The sequence below is a fragment of the Dermacentor andersoni genome, chromosome 2 (genome assembly GCF_023375885.2).
Source record: "Dermacentor andersoni chromosome 2, qqDerAnde1_hic_scaffold, whole genome shotgun sequence".
Classification (NCBI taxonomy): domain Eukaryota; kingdom Metazoa; phylum Arthropoda; class Arachnida; order Ixodida; family Ixodidae; genus Dermacentor; species Dermacentor andersoni.
In genome coordinates this window covers 54051328-54072860 of record NC_092815.1, presented here as the reverse complement: position 1 = coordinate 54072860, position 21533 = coordinate 54051328, and the positions used below count along the sequence as shown (strand labels likewise).

The 21533-nt window shown below is 45.7% G+C and overlaps 2 protein-coding genes across 7 annotated transcripts in view; one reads left to right on the top strand and one right to left on the bottom strand.

The window, feature by feature from the left end:
- ninaC (STKc_myosinIII_N_like and MYSc_Myo21 domain-containing protein ninaC) overlaps positions 1-14257 on the top strand; it is a 158801-nt gene extending 144544 nt beyond the window's left edge. For all 4 annotated transcript variants that reach the window (XM_050189309.3, XM_055077150.2, XM_050189308.2 and 1 more), the window contains 8 exons: positions 73-184; positions 1252-1405; positions 4534-4655; positions 10542-10670; positions 10958-11103; positions 12704-12816; positions 12954-13053; positions 13139-14257. In XM_050189309.3, coding sequence (XP_050045266.1) covers positions 73-184; positions 1252-1405; positions 4534-4655; positions 10542-10670; positions 10958-11103; positions 12704-12816; positions 12954-13053; positions 13139-13379 — 1117 coding nt within the window. In that variant the 3' untranslated portion in view covers positions 13380-14257. The remainder of the gene's footprint in view (positions 1-72; positions 185-1251; positions 1406-4533; positions 4656-10541; positions 10671-10957; positions 11104-12703; positions 12817-12953; positions 13054-13138) is intronic.
- Positions 13992-18632, bottom strand: LOC126542305 (uncharacterized). Of its 3 annotated transcripts, none has more exons than XR_011892754.1 (5): positions 18113-18632; positions 17888-18007; positions 17548-17686; positions 14886-15137; positions 13992-14433 (listed from the first exon to the last, which is right to left on the bottom strand). XR_011892754.1 is itself a non-coding variant. In XM_050189324.3 (5 exons), the coding sequence occupies exons 1-5, from the start codon at positions 18253-18255 to the stop codon at positions 14309-14311; spliced, it is 768 nt and encodes a 255-aa protein (XP_050045281.1). In that variant the 5' UTR covers positions 18256-18621; the 3' UTR covers positions 13992-14308. The 3 variants fall into 3 exon arrangements, 1 of the variants encoding a protein (XP_050045281.1); XM_050189324.3 differs by having other exon boundaries at positions 14897-15137; positions 18113-18621; XR_011892755.1 differs by lacking the exon at positions 14886-15137 and having other exon boundaries at positions 18113-18611.
- Positions 18633-21533: the final 2901 nt, after the last annotated feature.

Sequence of the window (21533 nt, the reverse complement as noted above, 5' to 3'; positions counted from 1 at the left end):
TAAAGAAATGTGTGCTGATGCTTTAACAAACGCTATTGCAAGATCGCAAAAACTTACAATTTGCAACTCCAGGTACGGCTTCTTGGCGTTCTCCTTCGACGAGAAGGTCGTCCCCAACCGGGATACGTGTCATCAACTTCTCGTGCGACTCAAGATGGACGACTACGCTATCGGAAAGTCGAAGGTAAGGCGCTATCAGCATTTCATTTGCTGCTAATGGAGAGTGACAAGACACGGGATCTTTCGACGCTATCCATGTAGGTACGTGCGGCGCACATCAGTGCACAGAAATCCACGTGCTCTATTCTCACATCGCGCACGCACCAGGGGTCTTGTGCACACTTGTGTTTATAATTCGAACAGATGTTAAATTTTATTGCAGGTTTTCACGTCCCGAAACCAAATTCTGACCGCCTGAGGTTCTTTAGTATGCATCCGAAACTCGGTACATAAACGTTATTTTTATTCTTTCTTTCTTTTTTTAATTTTTGCTTGCCGGCATCATCCGAATGCGGCCGCCGAGGCCGTGAGTCGAACCCGCGACCTCGTGCTCAGCAACATAACAACATAGCCACTAATCGCCCCGCGTCGAGTCGAGCAGAACGTCGGAACATAGTTTTCATTATACATAACATCGATATATAAGAGTGACACAATCAACGAGTATTTTCTCTATCTGATGCGGCGCTTCGGTCACACGATAGCGCTTTAGATTTGAAGCGTGTTCTTTCTCCTGGGTCATATACCATTTCGTGAAGTTTTTTTTTTTTTTTCTTTTTTTCTCAAGCGCGATGGCACGTCGAGACATACGCTGTCAGTTCAAACCACCGACTGACGCATTCTGAAAAGCCGAAGCGTTCCTCGACTTCCTTCCCCAACCACTTCGAGTCTACTTCTTCGAGATATCTCATTAAAAAGGTTTACATTCCTCAGCTCCAGTGCGGAATCGCTGCAGCAGGTTTGCAAGTGTGCACGAATGGAAATATTAATACCAAAATAATAACCTGGCAGGGGCAACATTGTCAATAGATCGCTTTCAGGGATATCACTTTCCGCGTCCGTTTATCGGCTGGGCCTGCAAGCGTCGCCGCACTTGATGTCACGACGTCGCGCAAAGATATCCCCGAAAGTTGTCAAACGATAGCAAGACATCTGCACTCCGCTGCATGGTGCTACTGGAAAACGGGCGTTTCAGTGCAGCGAATGCATCTCGAGTTTGAAGTAACTGCCACGGTTGCGCACTTCTTGCAGGTATTCCTGAAGTACTACCACGTGGAATACCTTTCTCGACTTTATGAGCAGCAAATACGGAAGATAGTGATCGCGCAGTCGGCTGTCCGGAGGTGGCTCGCAAAACGCTACGTGCAGAAGAGGAGACTTGCCATTGCACTGGTCGCCCAGCGGTGTAAGTCTAGCCGCAAGGCGCAACGTTCTGTTTAGATTATATGTTGCACTGACATTGCGATAATGCAATCTGCTTGGTGCAACACTGTCAAAGCAATTACTGTTAAAGGCCAACTGCAAAAAAATTTCACTTACGCTAAATGTGCTTCGAGTATTCTATATATACCACTAAAGCAATCTTGGCAAAGACGTAGGGCTGGTAGTTGCGTATTTTTCTCATTGGCAGCCTTTAAACAGCACCTAAGCAGACAACGCATGCACTTAGTGGTTGTCGATATATAACGTAAGTCCCAGCACGCCGTCGCCTCGGAGCTTTTCCAGTGCCCCGCGCGTAGAGCCCGCGCGTACATGCAGGCGCCGCCCCACATTGTATGCGAGGAACGCGGCTCATGGGCACGCGTCACTTCCGACGAGCAGTGATGGCGCCGGTTTTCTCAATTTGGGTATCAGAAACGAGCTTTCCGTGGTGCATTCATGCGTATTTCAAACGTTAAATATTGCAAGGAGACTCTTCTAAGCTACAGTGTTCTTATAGGGACCCTGAAACACTTTTTGAACATGGTAAAAGAAAAAAAAAACGCTGCCGATCTGTTAAAGGGACTGACAGTTGGCCAGAATGTGTTGTAAGACGTTGATGGAAATGAAATGACCATGATTTATATATAATGATACAGCCCAGCACGCCGTTCACGATTTAAATAGGAATTATAACCTTAAATTGGCAAGGTAAGTCTAAAAAACCAGTAAGTGGCGAGGCCCGGCGGTGAAATCTTGGTATTTCGGATGTAGTCTACGATATTGCTGTACGTAAGTCGGCTGTTATTAGGTACAACATCATTATTGCTTAAAATTGCAGTTGCTACATTATTACACAATTGCGCTTTATTCTATGCTTAGGAAACCAAAAGCGCACGCATGGCTACGGCAACACGATGAACTGCGTATCACGTCTGAAAGCGTCGTTTCGTTTTCGATCCTATTGGTTTCGTTTGGCTGGTTAAATACCAAAGCAGTTGGACAGAAAACCACGAAAACACGCAGCTATTGTCGCAGAAATACTTTAACACTTCGGAAAACACGAATCGCAGGAACATTGACTTGATAAACAAAATAAGACTCTCACAATTACGTCCGCACTTGTCGCCTGCCTCCCACTAATGCCAGCGTATAATTGCTATCGCGCTCACCCATAGCCTCCTATATTTTAGGAGGCTATGGCTCACCTATCACCGTTTTCAGCATGCTTCCAGTGAACGACTACGTCCTCACTGCGGATCGAAAAATTCTGATACAAAATGTGCCACTGGGTTTTCCTCGTTACCATTTCATCATTAGACACTGACCGTAAGCTATTCATTGCATTAAGAAAAATAGGTACCATGAAAACTTGTTGTCGGTCCCTTTAACGAGACTCCAATGAACATGCGACCCAAATATTATTGCACTGCACGTAGCAGGGAATTTAAAATATCATGTCAAAAGCAGAGGAAAATCGCTTGCTCTCGCTTCCGCAAGCAGGTGAACCCACAGCAGCTATTGGCTGATTTCGTGATCGCGAGAACGTTCTTAGTAATACAGTTATTGTTCATATGAGTTAAATGAAATATACGCATGTCTGCGATCTCAAAATGACAGAAAAACCATTGCATATTTGCATGCATGGTCTAAACACGACAGCTGCGCGTTGCTGCGTCTACTGCAGGTGGCCTCCGAGATTAAAAGCGTAGCGTAGATACCGCAGCCGCCACGGGGTGCCGCCACGAGCAGTATCGCGTGCAACCTTTGGGCGGGGCCAGTGGGCCAACATAGAGTTACTGTATATGCTACACGGAGGAAGGAAACTAAGGAGAGGCCCTGACGTCACTCTTTGTGAAGCAAAAGTGAAGCCGGAATTTGGCGTTGCTCATGGCGATGCTCCGCCTTTTGGGCCACCCTCCTCTCTTGTTTACATCTTTCGCAAAACCATGCCGCGCTGCGCGTGGTGTCGCGCGCGGAGCGCGCGCGCTCGCGCAACATCTGGCAGAGCACGGTGCAGGTAACACAGCGCAACAAGACACGGTGACTAACGCAAACCCGCCCACTCAGCGCCTTTGCCACGGCCCGAAACCTACCAGAGCAACACGTGTGAGCGCTCAAAACCATAACAACGCCGCCATTGTGACCCAAAAGGCGTGGCCATATAACAAAAAAAATAAAAAAGCAGCAAAAAAATGACAAACCTACTACGTCATTTCCGCCACACTTTTCTCCTAGCGCGCGGAGGGGGTAGGGCACGGAGGAAGGAAACTAAGGAGAGGCCCTGACGTCACTCTTTGTGAAGCAAAAGTGAAGCCGGAAGTTGGCGTTGCTCATGGCGATGCTCCGCCTTTTGTGCCACCCTCCTCTCTTGTTTACATCTTTCGCGAAACCACGCCGCGCTGCGCGTGGTATCGCACGCGGAGCGCGCGCGCTCGCGCAACATCCGGCAGAGCACGGTGCAGGTAACACAGCGCAACAAGACACGGTGACTAACGCAAACCCGCCCACACAGCGCCTTTGCCACGGCACGAAACCTACCAGAGCAACACGTGTGCGCGCTCAAAAAATCAGAACAACGCCGCCATTGTGGCCCAAAAGGCGTGGCCATGCAGCAAAAAAAATAAAAAAGCAGCAAAAGAAATGAGAACCTATACGTCATTTCCGCCACACTTTTCTCCTAGCGCGCGGAGGGGGTAGGGCCTCTCCTTAGTTTCCTTCCTCCGTGGGGTAGGGCCTCTCCTTAGTTTCCTTCCTCCGTGATATGCTACCATTTTTTTTGGTAGCATATACAGTAACTCTAGGCCAACACGTTTGCTTACGCCCCCTTGCCGTCTACCCTGTGTAGCTTCCTGCGCGCTAATGGAAATGTAAACATACAGAAAGCCGCTGATCGGTCCGATAACTCCGATAAGGATTCGAAAAATAATTGCAGCAGGAGATTCGTGAGGCGACGTAATAGTGATGTCATTCTATGATTAGAAGTGTTTAAGGGCCCCTTGAAGCTAGGCTTTTCACACGATCTGCTATTTGGTTGCAGTTGGCCTTTAACAGCAAAATACAAATGGCACGGCCCATCTACTGTCTCAGCCGGGATTTCACCTAACACTGCAGGTCAAATGAAGATCCAGAAGAACAAGGAGGCGGCGAACCGAAGAAAGATGGCGCATCATAAGTGTGCCGATCCAAACGGCTCCACTTGGAAGTGCCTCAAGATACTCGACTTTTGCCAGAAGGTACGTGTGCGATAGAGCGCATTTTTATTACGCCCAATGGCAGTCAAATAAAAAAAATCTCAACTTTGGCCCGCTTCGAACGTTTGGTAGTCTGGTGGGTGGCCCTATATATGCCTTGGTGCATCTGTTAGCCCTGGCGCTGTATCGTGCACAATCATGGATGAGCTCAAATGGTTTAAGACCACGCAATGTGCTACACAATGTCAAAATTAAACTCTGGGGTTCTACGTGCCAAAGCCACGATATGATTATGGGGCACGGTGTAGTGGGTGACTCCGGAATAATTTCTACCACCTGGTGTTCTCTAACGTGCACCTAAATCCAGGCTGTCGGAACAAAATGCTTTTCGTTCTGGTTTAAGTTTCGTTCCACTGAAAACGTTCAGTTCTGCTCCAGAATGACAAAAATAAATTATCCGTAACGGTTCATAACTGTTTTGGTTCGCATGCAAAAGTTTTCGAAGCAATGTAACTATAAAAACATAGTATTTAACTTAAAATGAACTTAAACAAACAGAAATGAACGATAAAACTTCGGTAACAAAGCGTTGTACCCACAGATAACGAAACGCTAAGCTCTTCAGCGCGCAGGCCTCGGGTTTTGCTACGATCCCAATCTGCTAGTGCACCGAGCAGCAGGCTTAGATTACTGAAGCGCTCGACCGGCTATCACTCGCACTATCCCTGCCTGAGATACGCGCATACGCAGATCCCTGAGATACACGTGAATTCTGAAGTTGCCTGACGTCGGTTGTTTCGGATTGCGGACTTTCCTCTCGAACCAAACACCGATCAATATTGAGATTTCACTCGGAAACAAAATAATAAATAACTTTTCGGTTTATGTTTTTGTTAAGGTTAAAATGGTTTTCTTTCTCGTTCTTTTTTTAATTATTTTTTTCGTTTCGTTCTATTTCGACACACTGCCTAAATCTAAACACACGGGTGTTTTCGCACTTCTACGACTTGCGGGCAGCCTTCCTTGCTCACTATGTCGCCTCGAGCGCTTAGTCACAACCGCTCTCGCCATTTGAACCGTCGCATCATTGCGCGTCTTGTCCCACATCGCCTGCGTCCACCCATGCCGATCATGTTTGATCGGCATGGGTGGACATGGTGGATCGACATGGGCGGCATCGGCTGCTGTACTCGGTTCGTCGCGCAGCGCAAAGGCAGCTGCGCGATGACTATTTCTTGTGGACGCTTCTTCGGAAGGCGTGGGAGCCGCTCTTCATCAGTGGATTAATGGTGCATGGGCCCCCATCTCGTTCTTTTCCCGCAAGTTACGCGACACTGAACGCTGTAAGAGTTGGGGCCGGTCATGTAAAAGGAGTAGGTGGCTCATGGCGTCGTCCGACTCATCCACGCAAGTACGTTGTTGAAAGGAGGAACGTGTTCTCATCGAGAAAGAGGCGTACTGGGTTTATTTAGAATATCTACATGAAGAGTGGAGAACGTTTCTCATCAGTCTAGCATGACTGAAGTTAAGTACACCAAGGAGCCAAAAACGTCTGCACCCCCTCTGTCCTCCCTAGATCCCTAGGCGAGGGAAAATGCCGTCCAACCTTCGTCCAATCGGAGCGTCCAAAGTCGTCGAAGGGCCAGTGTTGAGGGCAAGTGTTCGCACACTCGCTCCTGCACCTTTGTTCACTGAACAAACAGAAGGGACATTCGAAGGCAGGATCTGTCACGCTTGACTCAAGCTGGCGCGTCTTGGTTCCTGGGAGGACCCAGCAGTTAGCTGAGGCGTCTGTCAAACGACCGTGGCGGTTACCGGAGTCCGTGAGGGAACGCTTTAGGTCACCCTTCTCCAAGACTTTCTTTCTCCTATTGGTCCGTGAAGGGCGACAGTGAACGGACCGCCAAACGTGTCTCGCCCTGCTTGCGCCGTAGCACTGTCCGAGGGTGGCGCATTGTTGGGTTCACGAAGCGATTCGTAGCGGGGAGGCAGGAAATGCTAGCAGGTCACTACCTCCGCTGGCCAATCGTAACAACGCCGATACAGTAGAAAGTTTTAGTTTAGGGGACGCAAGGCGTTGGCCTGCCTAGCGCTTGGGGACGCAAGCGGCTTGCGTACGCAAGAACTAGGGGCGACGGTACTGCGCATGTCCAGACCGCTACGTCTACTTGCGTCCTCGGGTTGTAGGGGCGGCCGCTGCCCCTAAGCGGTCACGTTACCCACGAGACTCTCGCGGTGTACGAGAACTTACGAGTAGCTAGCGGGCAGATAATCTTGTAAATATTTCGCCAAGTGTCGACAGACGTCGTTTTTATATGTTAGAGAGGTTTAGCATGTCCGGTATTCGGATAAACGCAGTTGGGGTGGGGGAGTAAATGGGAGTGGTCTGCATGGTGCATCCACCTGGTGGCGCAAAGCTCAAACGGACAAAAGCAGCTGATATTGCTGTAACCAAGTCTATTCTACTTCGCTGCTGGTGTAAATTTGCGGCACTGGCGTAATCCTGTTGCTGCCAAAAACTTACACCCGCAGCAAAGTAAAATACACTTGGTTACTGCAATATTAGCTGTTTTTGTCTGTTTGAGCTTTGCGCCACCAGGTGGCTGCACCATGCAGGCCGCTCCCTTTTACGGCTACGTCCCAACGGGTGTCCGCCTGCGTTTACCCGAATACCGGACACTCTAAACCTCTCTATTAACTGCTTTTAATAAGAATAGTTTTATGTGCTTTACCTCATGTGTATGATTTCATGTTTCAAAAAATTATAACGCAGGAAAGATCAGACGCTGATCGTGCATGCGACATCAGTGCAGCTTGCGTTTGGCGCCGCTAGCGGCGCCAAATGCAAAGTCGCAGTGAGGTCGCATGTGCTCGCAGCGCCATCAACGTCTGATCGTTGCTGCATTATCATTTTCTGAAATATGAAATCGAGCATACGAAGTAAAGTACATTAAACTATTTTTCTTAAAAGCAGTTTATATATACAAAAACGATATCTATTGACACTAGGCAAAAGATTTATAAGATTATCTACGCACCTACAATACGACTGAGGCCGAGCCAAAGCGATCCAAACATGCATTTGGTAAACTGTAGTTAGGCGTCTCACGCAGCATAATCCGTTGTGGTCTATGTTTTGGTTATTTAGAGCCTCCTGCAAATTTTGACATGCCGCCGTTGCGGCAACAGCGTGCCGGTGTGCTCTGCGACCAGCTTTACCACATCGGCCGAGAAATGCACACGTCCTCGTCGGTGCAGCCATGTTCACCATCTGTGTGGCGGGACGGGCGGCTTGTCACGGCTTGTCTCGCTTCTCGTAAGTTCTCATACACCGCAGAAGTCACGTGGGTAATGCGACCTCTTAGGGGCAGCGATGTTTTCAGCTGCCCCAACAACCCAAGACTCATGGAGACGTAGCGGTCTGCGCATACGCAGTACCGTTGCCCCTAATTCTTGCGTACGCAAGCTGCTTGCGTCCCCTAAACTAAAGCTCTAGTATTTTCAGACGGGAGCTACTCGCGGCCTACCTCACAGTGAAACATTTCAGTTAGTTCCTGGAAGGGTGACAATTTATAATTCTTACCAACCACAAACAACTTGTCTCGGCTTCACGTTCCTGCAGTGCCACCCATACTCCTAGAGAGCTCTGGCATCTTGCTTTTATTGCCAAATTCACGGCAGGCATACGCTACGTCAAAGGCAGCCTTAACAAGGCAGCGGACGCTCTCAGTCATATTACCACAGACGCCATGAGAAGTTCCATCCACCTTTCCTTTTCACTCACGGCGGCTCAAGCATCCGACGATGAACTTCTGCATCCCTCCGCTTGGAGCAAGTCAACTTTCCCGACCACGACGTCATACTCTGGCGCGACATTCCACCTAACAGTACCCGCATTTGTTACTGCTCTTCTTCGTCGTGCTGTTTTTGATACACTGCACTCAATCTGCCATCCAGGTGTACATACGTGCCGCACAACAACTTGTCACCGAATGTTACATTTGGCCACGTATACGCGCTGATATGCACGACTGGGTCCGCACTTGTACAGCGTGTCAACGTATCGAGGGGCAACGACACACCAAGCCTCCATTGGGCAAATTCTCTCTCCCCGATGCACGTTTCGACACCATTCATTTAGACATTGTTGGCTTTTTGCCACCATGCCGTGGTTATGTGTATTTGCTTACGTGTATGGTTAGGTACACACGGTGGCCTGAAGCAGCTCCAATGCCCGACATAATGGCAGAGACTACGTTCATACTTATCAGTCTATCTGATTTAGCCATTTTTGTGTACCATCAAGGACGACCATTGATCGGGGCAGAGTTTGACATTACATTTACATTATGGGGTTTTACGTGCCAAAACCACTTTCTGATTATGAGGCACGCCGTAGCGGAGGACTCCGGAAATTTCGACCACCTGGGGTTCTTTAACGTGCACCTAAATCTAAGTACGCGGGTGTTTTCGCATTTCGCCCCCATCGAAATGCGGCCGCCGTGGCCGGGATTCGATCCCGCGACCGGGGCAGAGTTTGAGACTGCACTTTTCACGTCTGTAACATCCCTTCTGGGTTGTGCACACATACACACAACTGCTTACCATTCTGCATCCAACAGCATCGTCGAGAGACAGAGGATTGGGTATTGCACCTTCCAATCGTGCTGCTCGGCCTTCGGTCAACAGTCCGAGAACTTGCCTGCTCTGAAGCTGAGATGCCTTACAGCTGCACCCTCCGCTTCCTCGATGACCTCGTCAGCCCCATATCTACACCGAATGTTGCGGATCCATCTTCGTTTGTCCAGCATCTATGCATGTTCATGCACAACTTGCGTCCACCGCCAACCTCTGTTCGCATGAACAAGCACATTTCCTACCCCCAAACCTGCAGACATCCTCATACGTTTTTGTCCATGTTGACATGCCTTGCCGTTCTCTCCAGCCCCGCTAAGACGGCCCTTTTCCCATTATCAAACATTCTGAACACCATTTCACAATCCTGCACAATGGGCATGAAGACAGAGTTGCCATCACAAGAATCCAACCGGCTCAACCACCTGTGCAAGTGACCACGACCACTTGTCCGCAGGAGGAGGGAGGGGGAGGGGGGGGGGCACCTGTGGCAAACTTTTCTTCTTCTGGCGCATAGCTAGTTTTAGACATGAGCCAGTAGTGGGGTATGGCTTAAGAGAGGAGAAAGAGGAGTTAGAAAACGATGGAGTTGCAAATAAACCCCTGTGCTCTTAACTGTGCTTGGTGGTTCCAGAAGTGCATACAAAGTTGGCGTTTTTTGCTCGGAGAACAAATCATGTGTGGCATTTCCGCGTGTATAAGCCATTCCTACATAAAACTAACATCTCAAATACAGCGTTGTTGACCTGCTGTTTCTGCTCTTCCTTTGTGTTCTTGCTTGGTGCCAAAGACACCACAATCATTCTGTACCCAAATGTTGTAGCCCGGATTTCAGCTGTTCTCCAAGTACCCCAAGCCTCCGAAAATAAGGGAAAAACCGCGCGTACAACTTTCACGAATAATCTTGCGTGTAAATCATTGAATCCATGGTTTAAAATGCTTTCGCAGAGTAATAGGTACAAATATAAAAATTTGTTGAATGTTCAACCATTATTGCTCTCACCGGTGCGGTACGGCTTCACAACAGCAATTTCACCCTGCAGTGTGGTTTCACGACAATGCACGCCGCATTCACACGAAGCCGAATCGCAAGGCAAAGTTGGCGCATGTGCCGCAACCCAGTTTGTGCTTAATAATGGACTTCTAGCACGTGTAATGTTGTTGTGAAAACACGGCGAATTAAATATAAAGAAAGCATACAGGTTTTACAGCTTTATGGCTAGGGAAGTACAGCTGATCAATTGTCATTTTTCTGTCGGTATTGAAAGCGGCATACATGCACTGCTTTTGCAGGTACACCACTGCCCAAGCAGCAGGAATCGCTGTCTAAAGAAGGCGCACCCGAACACCAACATCACACAGCTTATCATGACTTGCCACCAGGTGCCTGGTCTCTCTCCCAGGAACGGTGAAACCATTGTGGTACGTGATTCTTGTATTGAGAAGTGTAGTTGCATACTATAACTCCATACAGCTTTAGACACTGAGCTCTGTACAATTATTCTCAAAGCTGCATCTATGTCCCATCAGCCTACTAGCAGTGCTGAGTACGGACCTGTAAACCTAATTTTTTCTAAGCATGTTTTAATGGATTACTATCTGGCTTCTGTTTAGTTCCCACAAAAGCAAAAAAAGAACAGCCCATCAAGAAACATTGGAGAGCAGCTTACTAAAATGTGGTCATGCCACTGTTGCCTTCAATGATACAGGATGAGACTCCTGTGCCAAGTGAGCGAAGAATCAATGGTCGGTGCAGAAACCAAGATCACCACCACCAACAAAGGCCACAACCTAAGAAAGCTTTGCATCTCAACAACTTTGATCTCTGCACTCACAAGCTCCCAGCAGAAGAAAGGTACAGTAAAAAAAGAAAGCATGTATTGCTATCAGCCTTTCAGAACCAATGTAAATGTGACCAATTCAGCAAGGAAAGGGGGGGGAAATGACCCTCAAGTGACACTATAACCCATTTCATGCATAACAGACAATGCTACGATGGTTACAAGAGACTTCTCTTACTGTTCGCATTCACAACCAAAAAATGAGGCATTCCTTATGAAAGGAAAACATACGTAACTTTCATGCAATTCAATGTAGCATTATGTCGCATAATGTTACATTATTATGCTGTAGACCTGAATCTATTTACCACAGAACAAGCAGAGTTGCACATTCCTGCGACCAGTGACCACAGCACACTCTTAATGCTCACAGCCTTAGCATACTACGTCGCATGCTGAAAACACAATTGCGCACAAAAATATGTGGACTGACATAGCCCTATGTTCGCAAGTTGTAGTTGTATATATTAAGTAGCTATTCAGTAGAAAGCGTTGCACATCAAAAGCGATTGCGCTGCAAAATGGGCGGAGTGAGACTTTTATGACTGCACTACTAGCGTAGCTTCTGCAATGTTGCCTGCTAAGCACGACACAGAGTATATAGTAATGTACTAGTACTATGCAATGGGAAAGAAGGTATTATTGTAGGTTAACAGGATGTGAAACAATGTGGAGTAAAACCAGGACAGGAAACCTTCACACTGTTTCATGTCCTGTTATAGCAGAATGTATTTCACATTGTTTCACATCCTATTAGTATGAAACAAATAGCCTTGCAACAAGCGATAACAGTTACTGTTTTTCATACTTGCCAAATTGTCACTGCAAGTCTCTGCAATGGAATCTTATGCAAACACAACAAAGAAGAAGACGAAAGGCATAATTTAAATGTTAATTGTCTGTCTCTGTGTTATTGTTTGAAGCGCACAATGTTATGGTCACATTTTTGGGGGTTGCAAAGTGTAATCAGAATACACTGGGATTGCAATGAGAATATGAAGTCATTGGAATGAAAGTATGATACTATAGTCCCTTCATTATGACTCAATGGCAGAATAATGTTTTTGGTGCCAACATGAGGATGGCTTGAAATAGAGTGCTGCTGTGCTTGGCTGATGTCCACACTGGAGTACTAATGCTGAGCATCTGTCCTTAGTGCTTTGCACACTGCAAAGTGGATATGTTGTAGAGAGCTGACATGAAGGGTAATGTTTATTTTTAGTTCTCATAACCAGCAGAAATTTTGTGCTCAATGCGGCAAAACCCATTCCACTGCTTGAAGGAGCATGCAATCTGCAAAAGTAATTAGGAAATACAGGCAGATTCCGTGTGCTATTTGTTGTGAAATAGAGGTACACTGAGCAATCTAGAATACAAAATTTAAGGAAATTCCTGCTCTGGCAATGCCACACCAGAATATGTATACATGTATCCACCTGATTTATTAAAAAAGAGCAGTAGTAGTGAAGCAAATTCAAACAGTCTTAATATACGTTCACAGTAATCTAAGAAGCGGAAGCTTATGTTTGCATTTGCTTCGAATTGTAATAGAAAACATCATATTTTCAGAAGTGTCACATAAGTTTCACAAATGAAAACATCACCATTTTACAGGAAAATACTGGTCACAGAGGTTCCTGTGAAACCAGCTCCAAGGGAGTTGCGCAATGGAGTTAATGGAGTCAACATGGACCAGAGGAGACAGCATGAGACAGATGCAAGTTCAGGTGAGTTGTCCATGTCTTCTTTAAGTTACAAAGAAATAGAGGCACACAAAGTGGTACTTGCACTACTAGTTGGTACTTGTTGGCAATAAAGCTTAATCAACAACAGAAATACTACCATGACTATCTGCTCCTTTCAGCTTCTGGAAACTCAAGCAGCCTAAGCAGTGGTCCCAGGCCTACAATTGTTGAAGTTGAATCCTGGTGGCAAGAAGGCTCACTTAAAGAAAACCACACAATGTGAGCACAGCCAGTAGATGGCATTTATCTTCAGTGCTTTCATTAGAATGTCACAGAGTTACGGCAACTTTTCTGTTCTTTATAGTGAGCCCACCACACCAGTCCACTGTGAGATGCCCACACAGCAGGACAGCGACCCAAATCAAGGTCCCTACCAGTTTAAGAAGATCCTGCGAAAACCTCCTCCTTCACCGAAGCCATCGCCGAACAGGCAAACGCCTGGCGTGTTCGATTTTCGCAAGCTATTGCGTAAGACAGATAATGCACCGACAGAGACTTTGAAGCGTTGCAAGGGCTTGATATCGTCATCAACTTCAGTCACATGATCCTTACAACTACAATGGCATCAACTGTACAAGCTGCAGGATGTCTGGTCCTGCTTCTAGTGAAAGCACTACAGGACAACTAGTCTCTTCGTTTCCGTCCTTGCAGCTCTTTATGCCATGCTGCAATGTGTATGTCATACACAGTAAGCACACACCGCGAGTTTTATTTCTAGCTCATTCAAGTTCAAGGACGCCACGCCCACTTTTAGGGGAAATCAGGTTTAGCAAAGAGGTATTGTTCAAATCGCCTTTAACCAAATATGTAAATGTGGTACTATACAAACAATGCAGGTGAAGTACAAGAAAAGGAATAGCCATGACACCAGCAAGTACCAACTGTGATAAAGAAATTGGGGCTTTTATAAAGCTTTTATAAACCTTTTAGTAGCAGTATTATGCTCACACTTACTGTGTGTGCTGTTGCACTGGCTGTTACAGCTAAAGAAAACACTAGTGGCTATGAAGAACACATTTTGTGTACAGTCGCTGAAAGCAATATTGTGCAACTACAAGGCCGGTTTTGCCACATTTTAAGCCAGAACGCAGCCTCAACAGAATGCCCACACACCAAAAAACAATTGCATATATAGACGCACAGAAAGTTAAACGAGGTTTCTCATGAAAAAGAAAGGTATTTATTCAAGATCACACTGCACACCTTGTTTGTGCAAGAACGGAATATGTAACAAAGATTCTCAGGGCCCTGAACCTTCATATTCCCTTTGCAGAGGAGGAAGAGCATGTATGCTCTACTGAAGTAAATACTTATAATTTCTAACAATGTGAAATGTGTAAATAAAACAATCTGTACAAAAGATGTACAAAGCATTTTTCATCAGAGTGAAACTATTCAGTAATAAAAGTGTGATATTTCCTCACATCATGCATTGTATTTTTCACATTGCCTCTCATGATGTGCTCGCATGTGTTCAGCCTAGCTGCAAGCTGTGTTGAGCAATTATTGCAGTGACACTTGAAACGTTGAAGAATGCTCCATGACATGGCTTGCACTCAAAGTAGGTCTTTCCACCAAGTCTCCCATCACAGAATCCCACTGCCAGTGACAGAGAAAGGCAAAAAGAAGTTAATATTTTAACCTAACTTAGAATTAAGGCTACAAAGATAATGGCTACTGTGGCTACAAAATTAATATTGATACTTATAGCAATAGCATAAGGTGCGTTTGATGGATGGCATGCAATCGTAACTAGATAAAGCTTTACGCGTTTGTGAACCTTAACTAGCGGTATTACAAAGAACTATAAAGCATAACACAAAGTGTAACTATGATACAACACATAGCATCATGTCATTATGCATATGCCCTTGTGAAAGTAATTGACATGCATTCTTTGGCATAAGAAAGAAAAATCTGAGCTGTCACTAAATAAAACTAAGTTGACTTGAATCGTTATCATATGCAACACTAGCTATATGGCATGTATATGTTCTACACTTTTGTTCTGCACTAGGTATTGCGTGCAATAGGTCCTTGTTCTCAGTTACCTCATACTAACCAGGGTAAGGCAGGTCAAGACCCAGCCAAATCCAGTGTGGTGCACTCGTGTCGAGGTGGCCAACATAACAAATCTTTCCCAAGAGTTTTCTTCGAATTATGGCGGTGTGGCCTTTGTCAAGAAGGTTGAAGGTAAGAGCCTTCAGCGAAGCCTTGGTTCCTTCAAAGGATTTGCAGGCTTCACAAAGACAGCTGTCTAAGGGCACCCAAGGGTTCCCAAACTGATGCAACTGCCGTAGAACCTTTTCAATACAGTGTAATAAAAGTTATTAGTAACTGCTGTCTGCATTTAGAGCACCTAATATTTACTCCAAATAGCACCTGGCAATAAAAGACGTTCATTAGGCAAAAGTGAGTGTGCTGCATTATGTGTACTGAATAAGGGTAATTGGAAATTTACAAAGTGCTCCATTTTCACAGTAACGTTTGTGCAATATGTGCACGCAAGCAGCCACTGAAATTAGCAGCAACACAGGAAGCAGCAAGCTTATAGCCACAAATTTCACTTGGGTAGTTAGATATGGCAAGACAGGCTACAAGCTCAAGCTGGCTTTAAGGACAAGTACTGCTATTTCACATCTTTCCCTGCCTTACTCACAGTTGCCACCATCATAATTATTGCAGCTTAAGTAACTCTGCATATGTTTGCAAAATATTTTGCCAGTAAGGATGCTGGGTGCTTGCTCATTCTGACATATAAAAAAAAAGTACTCCCATACAAACTGGTGCCAAGGAGCTCATAAATTGATTGTGTTTCAACATATTTGTCTCACTCACTGGCAGGCAACAAGAAATGTAATGTGTAAACTTAATATTTTAATGCAGTGCACAGTCAACAGGAAACAGCTAAAATGTATAAGAAGCTTACATATTGCAATGTGGCCACTTGCACATCTTGCAAACATAAAATATTTTGTACAGCAGCAATGGATCACTGACGCAGTAATTAAAACATTTCCAAGGTGTTAGAAAAGCTATGAATTTGGCCAATAAGTTGATCGCTGGACATACTTGTGTAAGTTTAATTCGTGCAAAGAGGCATAAGGAAAAAAAATTGGAGCCAGGCCTGCAGCAATGTGGTAGGATGCTCGCATGTGTTTTTCATTGCTTTCACAGAAAATTAAGAAGGCTTGCAGTAATGTAACAATAAATTTCATGTCATTGGCACACTAACGAAAGAATAGAGTTAACACACCAGACTAATACATATTTGAACGTCATACACTGGATTAATTAATATAATTTGTTATATAAAGCTGAAGTACCGTAGCAAAAGAAGACGAAGCTCAAAAGGAGGGCACACAGACAGTGGTGTGAAAATCACAAAAGGATACAATTAAAGAAAGCTTGACTCTGCATCCAGCGAAAACTGAACTAACGACCCTCATGGTATACCTAATGTCATTCTTTCCTTTATGCAGTAGTTGTAACTGCTTTTGAGACTGCAGACAACCTAGAGCCTCATATTTCTATTTCTCATACAGTGAGTGCTTGTTTTTTTTCCAAGTAAGAATGCAGTTGTAAACATGCTTTTGTTGTATCTATATTCTTTTTTTCTTGCACTTCAGCTTCTGTGCTGAAATACACCATGTTTACTTGGTGTGGACTAGCTCAGACCTGTCGTTTATTCAAGTTATTTATGCCATCAGTGACATAACTTGCATAACTGTTCAATGATGAGGACCTCAATTGCTTATTCTGGTACATATTCCTGTGCCACCAGTTGACAGAAAATAGTGATGTAACACAGATCATTCTTGTCGATATAATATTATGTAAGGTGAGCAAGATGTCGGATGTTATAAGGAGGTAGTTCAGTTCGAGGCTTCATTTATGCACCTAAAAAGATATCACTCGAGCACATACCAGTGGCCCAGTGGGGACAGTACCTCAATTAGCACTGCCTGCTGCAGTACAGTAGGCTAGATAGTAACATGCATGCAGCAATAAAAGGTTACTTTACAAAGTATCAATTATAAGCAATTTCACTTCTGATAAGGGCACTGCTCAGCCCAGCTATTTCTTGTAGTTTTTCACTGATAAGCACTAGTGCAGCTTATATGCAGATAAAGTAGTTGTTTTAATCAGTTAAGCAATTGCTAGCAAAACTATTTAAGTGATGAGTTACCATGCACTTCCAACCATTTCAATGTGCAAACATGCAAGAAAAGGAAAGAGAAAAAGAGCAGCAGCAGCCAAATATTCTATTTTATGAACTTCACCATACAAAGAAACATATAAATGCCTTTAAGAGTGAGCAGCAGTATTTGCAACCATTAGTTTCATAACTTCCATGCGCAGTTCATAGAATGCCTTTACTGATACACTGGTACAGGCATCGGTGCTGTCAAGAATGCTCAACCAGTTGACTGTGGTGCAAATGCATACTGGCTTACGTGCTGGGCCTGAAAGGGACTGCTTATTTTCCAGGGGGCAACCACACAGTTTTGAGAGCCGTGCATTGAACTCAAAACTTGCACCCATTTAACAGATTGTTTTCTCTGCCGCACACTATTTCCTCAAGAGCAGCATGAATATCTACCTGTGCTGTGTACAGAATTTCAGACTTGACAACACTCACCGGTCAGTTGTAATTTCCAATATAAATAAACATGACACCCACCTACAAAATAGGATTTAATTGTGCCTTACCTTTAGTGTATCGATGATACCTTTCTTTTCCCTGTTGACAAGTGGTGCCACAATAACACTGCCACAATTTTCTGTGTCGCTTACAGTTAGTGGTTGGAAACTGCTCGTAGATGCATCATGTCCTGTGGCACATGCTCGTCTGTCAAAGAAAGAAGCAAACAAGGGCTCGTATATATATGATGGGGCTCGAGATGCAAATAAAAAGTAGACGGAGGCATGTGGGAGCAACTGTACTTAACCATTACATCTGTATTATTCGTCTTCGCCATATGCAACGGTAAGAGTGGGTCCTGAAGAAGCAAAGCTGTGAACTAAACCATTAGGTAATGAGCAAACTTACTCTGGATCATGCTGCGGCGAATGTGCATTCGGAGTAACTTTCTCATCCATTTCGGGCAGTGAAAGCATTGCCTTGCAGTTCTTCAGTTCACGACCCAGGTTTTCATTTTCGTGGGCGAGCCTAGAAACATGGAATTACGGATGAAAACGTTACTTAGACACCACCAAAACATGTGTTTTTATCGCCGTTGCGCACGGGCATGCTGAAATCTTAGCATTTCGTTACCTATCCCGTTGTTCCAGTATCGCGGCAACGTTGGTGCAAAGGGGCACGATGCCAGCTCTCGAATGTTTCAGGACGAAGGCCACAGCATCCGCAGCCCACTGGCTGGGTGCGCTCGCGGATCTCGTACCCGGATTGTCGGACATTGCGATGGCGGGAATACTGTTCAGTAGTTGAGATATCTAAACATAAATAAGGCCAAAGCTTCTCTGGAAAGCAACGCTAGCTTAGGATATATTCATTAGAACTGGGGATATTTGTTCACGACCGATTGCTATGACACGCGATCCGCGATCACGAGGTCTTATGCAGTCTTACGGAATTTCCTCACGACAGTGTTGCCTGTGTTGCCATCTGCTAAGCCATTCATCAAGCATTATCTCACTTTTCCATTCGCTTTCGTAAGCTTCGTCAGGATGCACACAACGCGGCGATATCGACGCTGTCCAGATGCCACGAAGTCCCGTAAACTATCATTATTCCATATACCATATATGACTCGATCGTCGGAACAGTTTTGGCGCCCGTTTGCGCCAGATGGATACCCATGTCCGCGCGTATATTCGGCGAGTGGTCGTGGTACACTCTATAAAATGGTTTACACCCTTTAGGGCTTATCTTGTCCCCAAACAATAATCGCCATCTGCCTTGCTTGCGTTTCCTCTCTTGAAAACTCGGCGCTCGCTACTTTCCTGTAGAGAATGCTGTGTCAAGCTGACAACGCGCAAGCCGTTCGTGACTAGGAAGTACCGGGCTCGAAATGCGGACAATCGTTTGGGGACAAAATACAACGCAAAGGGTGTAAACTTTTTTTTAGAGTGTACACTCGGAGAAATGTTTACACCCTTTGGAGTGCCCCTTCTGCCACACAACGATAATCGTCATCTGCCTTGATGCGTTTACTTTCTTGAAAACGCCGCGCCCGCTACTTTCCTGTCGGGAATGCAATCATGCTGATAACGCGCATGCCGTTCGTTACTGGAAAGTACCGGGCTCGCAGCGTTAAAGAAAGGAAACGCATCAAGGCAGATGACGATTATCGTTGTGTGGCAGAAGGGGCACTCCTAAGGGTGTAAACATTTCTTAGAGTGCATAAGCTTGCTTATTTTGATTCGCGGTGTGTACGAGTTCCGTACTTTATTTTCGTCACTACCTGAGTTTTACCGCTGCACATTTTACAGTTCCGACGAACGTGAATTATGGGCTGCCGAAATGTGCAAGGTTCTAACTGACGTTGCAGTATTCCACACTCTAAAAAAAGTTTGCACACTTTGGAGTGTATCTCTGCCACACAACGATAATCGTCATCTACCTTGATGCGTTTCCTTCCTTGAAAACGCCGCGCCCGCTACTTTCCTGTCGGGAATGCTATGTCATGCTGATAACCCCGGCGCATGCCGTTCGTTACTGGAAAGTACCGGGCTCGCAGCGTTAAAGAAAGGAAACGCATTAAGGCAGATGACGATTATCGTTCTGTGGCAGATATACACCCCAAAGGGTGCAAACTTTTTTTAGAGTGCATGAGTCACTGCAGCGCTAAAGTGTGATTACATTTATTTAGGCGGGTTTTTTTTTTTTCGTTTTCCTCTCTGTCTCTCTCTCTCTCTCTCTTTTTACTAGTTGTAACAACATGTCATTATATGGTATTATTGGCGGCGCCTCTAGGACACTTAAGCTGGAACCCGGACTGGTCCGTGGGTTCGCGCTCGATCTCTAAGGCCTGCGTGTGCCAGGGGTGTATAAATGATCGGCTATCCACTATCACGGACCGTAAATTTTATATGCGAACACCCCTGGGCAACGCTCCAGCCTCCGCGGCCCCAATCCATGCGAACCGCCCTGCTTCCAGCGTTTGATCACCCCGGAGATCCTGCGCCGCTTGCTTTATTACAATCTCGGGTGCTCTCCTGAGGCCTCCGTTTGCTGGTGATATGATCTGAACCGAGCGAGGCGTGGTTTCACCGCAGGAATCGGGAGACGACGACGAAAGCGGGCATCGTGATGAAAAACTAGAAGAAATGTATTTACATCATTTGTACAAGGTCATCTCGCTTACGCTGCCCTCAAGTTGTTTTCTTACAAAAACCATTGCACCCCAATAAATGTTCACCTACGCGGGGTTTCGTCGGACTCCTTTGTTTCAGTCACTAAGACTGAATTTGGTGGCATTTTTGCTAACAATGCTAAACATTTGCCCCATCAATACTTGCATGGTATTTTATAAGACCCTATAATACCGCTATATCGACAGATGCTTCCGTCTGTGAAGAGAAGGCAAGTGTAGGTATTGTATCGCCATATCTAAATTGGTCTTTTTTCATTCGACTGCCACACTACCTGACACCGTACACGTGCCCGGTGTGCTCCCTGCACCTGGCAGCGCCGCTGCTCGTACTTTTTAAGGTTTGTTCGATTCCGAAAAGGTACACGGCACCACAAACGAAAAGGTATAGGTGGTGCCAGTTATGGTGTGCCGGGCTGCACCCACTCACACCCACTTGCAAGGTTCAAGGGTTCACTGTACCACGGCGGCACCTTGCCTTGCACCCTGTTCAGTCGAGTGCGGGGGTGCAGGGCGCACCTCTGCACCTCGCCGAATAAAAGGCTTAGGCATAGTGCACTGGTAATAGGTGCAGAAGGCGCAGAGAAACTTGGCTGAATCGAATAAACCTTTGGTTGTCGCAGTCACCTCAGGGAGGTCTGTGGGTGCGTTCATAGAGGTACCAGTGCCTGAGTGCCCACCGCAGACTTTTGGTCCTCTTGTCGATTTGTGACGTCAATGGCCTCCCATTCATGGCTTGCTTTGTTGCCTCCGCATCAGCTCAGGGAGTGGCAAGGGCCAAATGGGTGACGTTTTCTTGTAGAGGAGGGCAATGAGCTCGACAAAGGAAAGCGAGCTGGTACGTTGCCCGTACTTGCGACGCTGTGTCTGCTTGTATCTAATTGTAGCCTTTATGACGTAACTGAAACTGTAGAGCATGACAATTCGTAAGTTCTAAAGATGCAATATTGTTTTGGGATGTGCTTCAACGGACTCTTAAGAAAGACTTCATTTTGAATCAGTATATCATCCGATACTTGCTTGCACCCCACGGAGAAGGCGTGCCATTTGATATGTTTTTTTTTTCCTAACTTGGACTAGATTATGGAAGATAGGCACGTTGGACCGAAACAGTGAGCCCATTGTTCGTCGGAATTTCAGTATACTTAAATGATTGGTCAACTGAACGACATGCATGAGCTAACAGAGTTTCAAGTGGACTGATACCACCTCGTGATAAGTCAATTGCTTGTCATTAGGCCAAGGTCGCACGCATGCTGTCCCTCGTTCCAAAGCCAGCCAGGTCTTTGACACAATTGGCGCAAGCACGCCGTGCCGTTTTCTCGTCTTTTCTTGTGACAGCTCGCGCTTTGAGGCGCCGTG

Excerpts from the sequence above, each read along its gene's own strand:
- LOC126542305 (XM_050189324.3), bottom strand. The coding sequence starts at position 18,255 with ATGTCCGACAATCCGGGTACGAGATCCGCGAGCGCACCCAGCCAGTGG. Across the intron at positions 15,138-17,547 it reads GTATCATCGATACACTAAAG|GTTCTACGGCAGTTGCATCA; the intron begins GTAAGGCACAAT and ends TGTATTGAAAAG. Across the intron at positions 14,434-14,896 it reads TCTTGACCTGCCTTACCCTG|TGGGATTCTGTGATGGGAGA; the intron begins GTTAGTATGAGG and ends TGTCACTGGCAG.